Below are 10,632 nucleotides of genomic sequence, written 5' to 3'. Positions count from 1 at the left end.
CAACTTTTTAAAAACTTTAATCTTGGTTGAACAGTTAGAACTAGGGCTTTCTTCTTATTTCACAGTTGTATTCTTTGATTACTTGTAACAAGACCTTTTTATACATTTAAGAGAATTCAACCATCGCCATAAGCTGCCATACAGGGGCATCAGTGTTTCACAAATACAGTTTGTTTTATTCAGTATTTGTTATCAAATGGTACTTTCTACCTGTTAATCAATGATATGTTTATAAACTGTTAAAGTTTGAACTTTATGAAACACATTGTTTTGGAGCTATTATAAGAATAAATTTTTTCTGACATGTTGACCTTTGATGAAACCTTAAGATTTTTTGAAGATTTGTCAATTTCATATTCAATGGCATCCAAGGTAATGAAGAAATGTACATGTAAATAGCCCTGGCAACAACTGTTCAAAAGTTATAAATAATGCAGATTAAAGTTTTTCAAAAGTAGGTCCAGTTACAAGGTCAAGGTTAAAAGGTCTTGTCCAAAGGAATACTGAGTATATCTGTGAAATAGCAAAGCCCTAGTACTAAATGTTCAAAACTTTTAACCAAGGTTAATGTTTTTATAAAAGTGGGTCAAACTCTTATAATTGGGTAAAGATCAAAAGTTAAAAAATATTTAAGACCAAGGCCAGTATTGTCACAAGGAATACAGATCATTGTGAAGAATGATAGCCCTAGTATCAGCTGTTCAAAAGTTATGCTCAAGGTTAAACTTAAGTTTCAATACATAATTTTTTATAAAAGTAGGTCAGACTCCAAGGTCAGAAGGTCAAATACGAGAGCTGTTCAATAAATAATGCCCTGAACTCTATGACATATAACATAGATATCATATGACATTAAGCTTGACTTTCTCTCATCATTGAATCTTTAATGAATTTATAACAGTTTATGTGACCACTTTTCATCACATAGTTTCATTGTGAGAAGCTGAAAAACAAGGGCTATTCGAGACACTGTATTAAAAATGAAAGGTTAAGAATAAGTAAACTAGAGTGAAAATGAATGCCTCATTAAAGCTGTTGTAAAACTTGTTGAGAATCCCAAAGAAATATTCACTGAAATATGTGAAATTTACAGCAACCAATGTCTGTTTTATAGATACATGAGCAGGTGGATTTCATTAAACAAAAATGTTGTAATGGGCATCAAAAATAGGTACTGTCCTTCGCGACAAGGAATTACAACTACCAATGTACTGTTTGCTAAAAATTCAACAAATAATCACTGATGATGTTTGATTGACTTTAGGGCATATAGCAAATTTAATGAACATCATTTTGGGAGTAGTTCACATTGTTTTAAAAAAACATTTGACAGTAGAAAAGTACTCAAAGGTCACCCTATGTTTACAAGAATGAGTGAAAACGACAGCGTGTTAGAATATCTAAACAATTATTGTAGAAAATCAGAAATTGTAGTTATTCACGTTTGTCTGAAATTCAAACAGATAATGAAACTTGAATCTATTGCTTAAAACCCTGAAAACAAAATTTACAATAAGACAAAAAACAGCCAAGGTCTGAGAAGAGCAAAGAACTGCAAGAGCACAAAGACAGATTTATATGCCACTTTCTTAAATATTAGCGGTCTGTATTCGGGGACGCCGTTCAATTTCTGGAGGAGTCTAGAAAGCAAAATGTTTGCAAAAAAAAAATTGAAAGGTTAATGACAGGAAGGAACCAGAACCAAGAATTCAATACGTGACAGCGTTCCAACCCGCACGCCCTGAAGAATAAAAGAATTTTGTTGATAAACAGAAAGTTAATGTTTTGTCACATCAACAATATTCGCCAGATCTTTCACCTTTTGACATGTTTCATTCTCCAAAATTGAAAAAATACCTTTCAGAAAGAAGAAACAATTCCAGGAAATCATAGGATGTCATATTCCAGTATACAAAGAGCTATATGAGTCAAAAATGGGTTCTAAAAAAACAATCAGACATTAGATAAAATGTTACGGACGTGTATTTTAACTTAAAGAGAAATCATGAAGGCTAAATCATTGAAAAGCATTTTATGTTTCTTTCCGAGCTCCGGGGACATTATTTATCGAACGGCCCTAGTAATTATGTTATACCAAAGAAAGATCTTGTTGGAAACAAGACACATTGAATGCTATACCGCCAAACCATTTAAAGGTTTTAGCAAAGTCCACAATGCTTGAGTACAAACAGACGCTCAGACAGGATAAACTATATACCCCCCGAATCTTCGATTACGAGGACATAAAATTGAATTTTCTTCAAACTGAAACGAACATGTGTATGTATAGACACTCTGTCAAAGACAGAAACACTATTATTTAAATTAAGAACAAATTAATGTAATCAATTCATTTTTAACTCCACCATTTGGAGCTTTTTTTTTAAATTCTCTGAGGAGGTCACCCAAACCTACCAAAAGTAGTGGAATTATTCCCCTTCTCATATCCTATGCTTTTTCCCTTCGGGCGCCAAACATTACCACCACCACCTTCTTCGTCTACCAGTCTGCGGCCACCATCAATCACTGATGATACTGCACTGAAAAAAACATAACTAGTGAAAGTCACTGGGAAGATTAGTAAATTTACTGTCCATACAATCACTACCTCAAAAGTAGTTTTACTAGGTATTGGGTAGATCTACTAGATAATGTTAGTAAATCTAAGAATTTATAAGTAACTTTCACTAGGTATCTAAGTATCTTTACGACCATCACTCAACTTTTCACTACCTTAGCTAGTACACAGAGTGATTACTAATCAAGACGAACGCTTTACTAGGCACACTAGTTAAATCAACTAGGTAATTCTCTCAGTGCATGTCACTTCGGTGCGCATACCAATTTAAAAAAATCAATCAAGTAAGCAGGCCCTGAAGACATCAAGGCTCTTGAATGTTCCTATGTCAGTGGGCGGAGTCCATTCCTGATGGCCTTGGGATAGAATGATTCCCTCCGAACTTGGGTGTCGCTAAATGGTACTTGCAAGGAATACACTTCCACGTTACGGCTGAGTCCTAACGGTGGTACTAGTTTATCTGATGTTACAATTCTGACTAGTCCATTTCGGATCTTATACATATGGATTAACCTGGCTCTCTTCCTACTCTCCGCCAACATTTGCCGATGCAGGGTGTCCAGCATTTCTGTGACCGACGAGGTGTTGTGATACTAATTGGTCACATACCTGGCTGTCCTGCGTTGCGCCATCTCGATCTTATATGTATCGATCCTCTTTCAAGTACGGGTCCCAGGTAGTACAAGTATATTCTAGGGTAGATCTTTCGAGTTACTTGTATGCTTTCTCTTTGATGTTTGAATTTCTTATGTTCAAGTTAAGTTTTAGAAGGCTAATGGTATTGTTGGCTTTCTTGGAGATGGGGGTATGATGGTTCCTTTTCATATCTGATGTAATTGATACACCTAGATATTTTGCTGTTGTTACATGTTCAAGTTGATGTCCATGAAGGATGTAATTCTTCATAATGGGATGCCTTTTCCTAGATATAATGAGAACATTGCATTTTTCTGGATGGAAGTTCATTTTCCAAGTCTCCTCCCATGCTGCAAGTCGGTCAAGGTCTTGGTGAGTGGATTGTATCTATGTCTGATGTTATCGTTAGATATACAATTGATCTCACTTTCTCGGGCATGTCATTAATGTAGTAAAGAAATAAACTTGGTCTCAGTACTGATCACTGAGGGACATCTGGTTCCACTGGGATTGAGCTTGAAGTCTCACTCTCGACTACAACTCACTTACTTCTGTTTTGGAGGAAGTTTTGAATCAATATGTTTGTTTTGCTTCTTATTCCATAGTGATCTAATTTGTGGAGTAATAGACTGTGGCAAATTAAACTTTGTCAAAAGCTCTACTGAAGTCCATAATTAAACAGTCAGTCTGTTTGCCCTTGTTCAGATTTCTGGTTATGTCATCCACAAAGTCGGCTAGCTGTGTGTCGCAGGACAGACCTTTACAGAATCCATGTTGGAGAGGTGTAGGATACTATCCTGTTCGGCTTGACACATGACCTACTAGTTACTATAATTATGTGTTCCATCAGTTTGCAGGCTATGAATGTCAGTGACGCTGAACGGTAATATATGGCTTCAAATTCCTTTCCTTTCTTGTAGATTGGACAAATAAATGTAGTTTTCCATATCACCACTGTGCACATACACATAAAAGAACTTTCTTTCCTTATAGATAAGAATGGAATTAAAAGTGAAAATACTTTAATACTTCAAAGAAACATTAAAGTTACAAAATATTGTTATAAGTTTTTTTGTAGAAAAGATAGCAAAGCCCCCTTCGATGGCTTTAAGAAAATGGGGGTGGGGAACTTTCAATACATATTCCTGAAAATAAATGGAAAAACTCTTTTCTTTACCCTATTTAATAACAGAGGACACGAAGCTTCGATGCTTTCACTTTAAACTTTTACATCAAATATTTTTTACAAATAGCAAATTTATGAAATGTAAATTAGCTGAAACAGAACTTTGTTCCTTTTGTCATGATACTAAAGAAACACTTATTCATCTAATATGCTTGTGTCCTTGATCCATTACTTTTGGCTTAATAATTAAATTTACATTTGAAGAAATCATATTTGGATATAATGGTTCTAGTGAAACTGCTTTCAGACCGTTGAACATAATTATTCTGATTGCAAAGCAATATATAATGCATTGTAAATGGAAAAATATAACACCCTCTTTTCTTGCATTTTTGGTTTTACTTAAATATCATAGAACTATCGAGCTTTTTTCCTCCCTTTCTCTCTCTCATAAGAAAGCAGACATGATAAAGCAAAGTTAGGATTTTTAAAAACGTTTCTCAGTCAGTGATGTACGTACAGAAAAGTAATAAATATAATGTCCATTTTTTATTTGCAAAATTGTTCAATGGAAGTCTTTTATGCCTATCATGTATAAATATTTGTTGTTCTTTTTTCCTTATGCTGTAGCTTTGTCATGTTTGTATAACAATGCATGTTATGACAGAAATAAAAAATATAAAACGTTTTAGATCCGCCACTGAAAATCGGACAGATCACTTTTACAAACGCAAGTCCATCCCCTTTTGTGTCCAAGATAAGATTTAATATATCATTGGGGGTGCTTTAGGCTTGTATATATACGCCGACCCCAACCCCAACCCCTCTTTTTCAAGATTCTGGATTCTAATGGACTAATATGCAATACACTGAATTACAAAAAGTATAAATTGTAGAATTTTTAACATTTTATTGAATGCTGAGAATAATAAGTGATTATAGGCCTTTCCATAATGTGGTTGTCTACGGCAAAAGGACTATAGATAGGGCCTATATATATTGAGTAGTGTTCACTATGGGATTCCATACGTCATAAGCTTTCGTCGCAAAAATATTTTGGTCACGTGAGATGCGTCATTCTGACATAAAACGAAGATGGCAGCGGGTCCGAAGTGGGGCTCGTTGCCTAGCGTACTAATTGTGGACATTTTGTCGTACCTTTCGCATGAAGACCGTTTAAAAGCGTCTTCTGTTAACAAGAGATGGAGGAACTGTCTTTTCCATCCATCTTTATGGAACAACATAAAGTTTCAACTTGGATTTTCGAAGCGGCATAGGTCGAGATTTTTAGCAGACAGATGTGGTCGTTTTGTAAGAGAAGCAGTGATTAAATTTAATGCACACAGCTGTACTGAAGTGAGGGAATGCTCAAGAATCATTTCTATCTTGGGATCAAACAAGAATCTACAACATTTTGCTCTATTTCCTTCAAGTTGTCACATAGAATGGCCAGACACGAATTTCGTACAGAGGTAAATAAAAACAACTGCGAAGTTGACGTATTTGCCAAGTCAGCTGGTAGAAAATAAACCAATCGTTTTACAGCTATTTGTTTGTAAACATTTCCTCGTAACTCGAATTTGCTTGAACACATAATAGGCGTAAAATTAATGAAAAACAGTATCTTTTCGTAAATGAATACTACCATGGGTTTAAGCAAAACTTACGAATTAATATTAATGTACAGTACAGTATATGCTGTATTAGACAGTTCTTTATTTTTAATTTAAGGGTATCATTGTGAAAAATGGCTTAATCAAGTTGTAATAAGCTACTTCAAACTATGCTGGTCCTATTGTTAGTTTTTTTTTTTGGTGGACATGATTCTATCAAAAGTTTTTTCCCATATGTCGTTAATTGCAGTATTGGAGGTATACATACAAACCCAAATTCCTTCATTATTCAACCAATTTAACAGGTTGGGACCAATCGCCCAAATGGGATATAATAGCCTGTTTAGGATATAATATCCCAAATGGGCTATAAATTTACAGTGCAAAAATTGAAAATTTTGATTTTAGCAAGAAATATCATAAATCCGCATCAAAACACTTAAAAAGGAATAACTTTTGGTAAGCAAGTTTTTGTGCAACCGTACCGTTTGTAAGATTGATCCCCAAGAAGTTAAGGAACTTCCGAGGGATCAATCTCCTAAACAATGGGCAAACAGGAAAACTTGTCAACCAAAAGTTATTCCTTTTTACATGTCCTGATGCGGATTTATGATATTTTTAGCCAAAATAAAAAAATTCAATTTTTGCACTGTTAATTTATAACCCATTTGGGATATTATATCCCAAACGGGCTATTATATCCCACTTGGGCGATTGGTCCCAACCTGTTTAAGGTTGACTTACTGGGCAAATGGGTGAATTTATCACAATTTTTCTTACAAAGTTATGTTAACAAAGCTTCCTTTATTTCATAATTATAGTATTTTTAAAGATTTTTAGACCTAATATTTCTGCCATAAAAGTTTTTTTCTGAAAAATCTTTCAAATGTTTCTGCTTTTTACTAGGTTTTTAAATGGTTTAGAAAGCATCATCCAGACAAGTAGAAGACTGAAACATTTCTCTCTGGGTTGTGTCGAGGAGCTCTTGGAACATTCCAATCATCTTTTGCAGTTGTTATCTAAACACCACTCACAGTCCCTGAAACATCTATTCCTGGCCAGTGTCAAAGAAGACAGTGAGAACTATGGAATCATATGGTTGACTCCCGATGATCTTCGACCATTCCACCAGCTGAGTCACCTCAGTATAGATTATGACTACCTTACAAATAGTGTCCTCGAGTCTTTCGTTGACAGAAGTCGTGCAAAGTTGGAAAAACTGATCATACATATCCATGGTATAGAGAGCACTCATGAGAAAATCTCCAATGCATCTTGGCAAATGATAACAGCCCACAACCCATCTCTGGCTGTGACCATCAACTTGGTACATTCCTTTGATGGAGTTGAGTCGCTGCTCGATATCCTGCAGCCAAACCTGCCCCTAACTCACTTCAGACAGTTCTTCTGCAACAACTTGAACACTGCAGCAATTAATTATATGTCCACACACTATAGGTAATATTCTTTTATTTTGAAAGCTGATGAGAAAATGAGCTGAAATTTTTTAATTGACTATTATATAGATGATAAAAATTGTCAGAGTAACAGACCTTTCTTTGTTTGTTGTTTAGGAACAGCCTGCGGGTAGTGTACATTTTAGATGGCCTGATGGATGGTTACCCCGTGCCCTACTTCAGTCATACAGAGGAGGACCCCTTTGTGATGCTAGCATGGAGATGTACAAAGCTGCAGGACTTCTCACTGATTGGTAAATAAGGCAACTGAAGAAGAACTAGGCAATCTGAATCACAAAACTTCTAAATCAATTTACTAGGTTTTTTCTTTTGAATCAGAGGATAAACTTGTTGATGAAGTTTACAGATGTTAGTTACAATTGTAGGTTATGAAATCTCAGATGATGATGTGATAGCCATTGCCAGACTGAGGGGACACAATCTGAGGACCTACAGTGTTCCCCACTGCTGTATCTGTACCGTGGAGGAGGAGGACCACATAGCCTGGGTCAGTCACGGCTGCTATCCTCAAGATTTCCCTCAAAAGGTATTTAGATTTAGCTGTGAAAAACTAAAGGAATTATCACTGTATCATTAGTTAAGCGCACTAGCTACTTCATGATTTGAATTTATAAAGGAGAGATATTTTTATTGTAGAACTGAAAATGAAGATAAAGAGCAGTTAATTTTTAAATTCGGTGAACAAATGGGAGGATCTGAACTATATTGTCTGACGACAGGGGGGAGATTGGTGACTTGGCCATTGGAAATTGTTTCATAAACACGATTTTTCTTTTCCAGGTGTCAGAGAATCTGAAGTGGGAGTGGACTCCAATAGAGGATGATGAGCTCCCCCTGGCTGTGTTTGACATTTCAGCAGACGCTGAGAGAGCTTACATGAGCACCCTCCTCTCAGATCAACAGGTGTAACGGAAGAACCAGGCCAGGCGAACAAAACAGGTGGCAAGATAACATGATATGAGTTAAGAGAAGAGCAAACTAACAAAATGATATAATCATTGAAAGTTATTTAAAAAAAAAAACAGCAAAAAAGAGGGTTAGTCCATTGAAGTGAAGTTACCAAAATATTGTTTTCAGTTATGGAAGTCTTTCAGGTGGTTTTATTATTTTTTATGTTGCCTATTTTGATATATTATTAGAACTTGTTACCCAATGAGATCTTCAGAGTTTACAACAGTATATATTTGTTTGTATTGGCCCTCTTTTAAACTTGTATATAAGTTGTATTATTTAAAACATAGCAAAGTTATAAATGATTTAAATTTGCCGTGCTTTTTGTTCAAGTTCTGATATTTTTTATGGATGTCCATGCTTCTGTTTTTGTACAGAGACCCTTTACTGGTATGAGTGGTACATTGTTATATAAATTGGTGATTGAAGCACTGGTTACAGGACAACAAAATAACTTTTTGTTTTATATTCTTGAGAGTATGGAGGCCCCTCAATATAATGTTAACTAAGTCTTTTTTTTTTTAATTTGAAGTACATGTACTAGTAAATGCTACACAGGATCAAAGCTTATATAAAAATAATTCAGTGTAAATGCTTAATTTATGGAATTTTTGTGAATGACAGGACAAAATATTTTGACAGGACTTAGACCGAAGAAGATGGAATCAGTGTGAGGGTTTCTTGTTTGTATCTGATAATCCATTTCATAGATTAGACAGAGGGATTTTCTTGATATTGTTAAACTAAAAACCTTATATATATAATTATATCTATTTATATGCCTATGCTATGAGATCATAGTGCTGTTGTAAATGTGTTAAAATGTCTAGTCAATGCATGCTTCCATCATGTTTGTTACATACAATATAAAACACCCATACTGATGTCATCAGAATCCCAGCCAAGCTAAAGAATATGTGATACTTTAATGAAGAACAATAAAGAAAAACGTTCTTTTTAACCCTGTGCAATTTTTGAAGGGTGTAGAAGCCATCCAAATTTTAATCATGTGTATATATATACTGTGAATGACATTGCATAGTTTCTTTTGAAACAGTTTATCTTTGTGTTTTACTTTTGCCATCAATTGTTTTAATGTATAAAGTATCCAGTTTTATGGGGTAAAGTTGCTAACTTTGTTTCAATATTAAAGGTCAAGTGCAATTGTTAACAGCTGTTTTATTTGTTACATGCTTATACACATTTGTATCTGTTTATGAAAGACACTTGTGGAGAAATCAGGGGTGATATACAGATGGGAATATTTTTAGTATTATATATACATGTATCTATTGTGATATACATCTTGAACGTAACATCCTAAGTTGAACAATTGTCAAGATTTGATGTGATTTTGCTGTATAACATCTAATTATCTGTTGTTGTAACTATGTTGTTTTTATATTGTATATTTTTGTGCACTAAGTAAGACACCTAATTTTACACTTGATGTAAAAAAGATTTGGCACTGTTAATATTTTTTTATTTACGATTAGTATTATCCAACATCTTTTTTTTTTGTCATCAGTACATATAGCATTGAATATGCAAAAACATCACCCTTTACAAATGTGATAGAAGTTGGTGAAGGAGCATAGTGTTGTGCAGGTGAAACTATTACGGGTAAACATATGTAATGAAATATGTCATCTCAGAAATGGTCTTGCCCTGAAATCAAGAGGTTCAGAACAAATATAACCATCCATAAAGTAAAGATTTGTTTAGAAATACCCTCAGTTTCACAGACACAGGGGTCACTTTGTCAGGTGGATATTCTTTAACATAGTCTAAACAAAACTGTCACAATGAAATAGTTTCTAAGTAACTTTACTAAAGATATAACAATAAGCTGAGTCACGACTAATATCTAAGGCATACTGCTAGCTTCTCAGTAGAGGTTTGAGAAATATTTAATCAGTAAATATATTATATAAATATATTTAATTCAAGTATTTTCATTTTAAAGGTACTTTTTCCTTACAAACCCTGCTCCGAATTATCAATATTATACGAAAGTAAGCTCAAACTAAAGTGACGATTCATTTCAATCATGATACTTAAGTATGAAGAAACTGCTGTAATATTGATTTAAATGTTTCTACAGGCAACATGTTTTAAGTTCCAGGATAAACATAAACAAAGTATTATATCTAAGCTATATGATAGCTTAAGGAAATGCTTCCTTTCAATCAGAATAGAATATCTCTTTCAGATCTGTTGAGATGAAATGTCAATTTTCGTAGGATATAG

The 10,632-nt window shown here is 34.3% G+C and overlaps 1 protein-coding gene across 1 annotated transcript in view; it reads left to right on the top strand.

The window, feature by feature from the left end:
- The first annotated feature begins 5,407 nt into the window (after positions 1–5,407).
- The window catches only part of LOC134243033 (F-box only protein 33-like), a 7,365-nt gene continuing 2,140 nt past the window's right edge, over positions 5,408–10,632 (top strand). The window contains exons 1-5 of the mRNA XM_062725246.1: positions 5,408–5,812; positions 6,860–7,411; positions 7,528–7,664; positions 7,797–7,957; positions 8,212–10,632. The exon at positions 8,212–10,632 is cut by the window's right edge and continues 2,140 nt beyond it. Of these exons, the coding sequence (XP_062581230.1) occupies positions 5,436–5,812; positions 6,860–7,411; positions 7,528–7,664; positions 7,797–7,957; positions 8,212–8,340 (1,356 nt within the window). The 5' untranslated portion in view covers positions 5,408–5,435 and the 3' untranslated portion in view covers positions 8,341–10,632. The remainder of the gene's footprint in view (positions 5,813–6,859; positions 7,412–7,527; positions 7,665–7,796; positions 7,958–8,211) is intronic.

The sequence above is a fragment of the Saccostrea cucullata genome, unplaced genomic scaffold, assembly GCF_032062105.1.
Source record: "Saccostrea cucullata isolate Sc308-1 unplaced genomic scaffold, CSIRO_AGI_Scuc_v1 ctg501, whole genome shotgun sequence".
NCBI classification, from domain to species: domain Eukaryota; kingdom Metazoa; phylum Mollusca; class Bivalvia; order Ostreida; family Ostreidae; genus Saccostrea; species Saccostrea cuccullata.
Note: the sequence above shows the minus strand (reverse complement) of the source record. Positions and strands in the feature narration are given on the sequence as shown.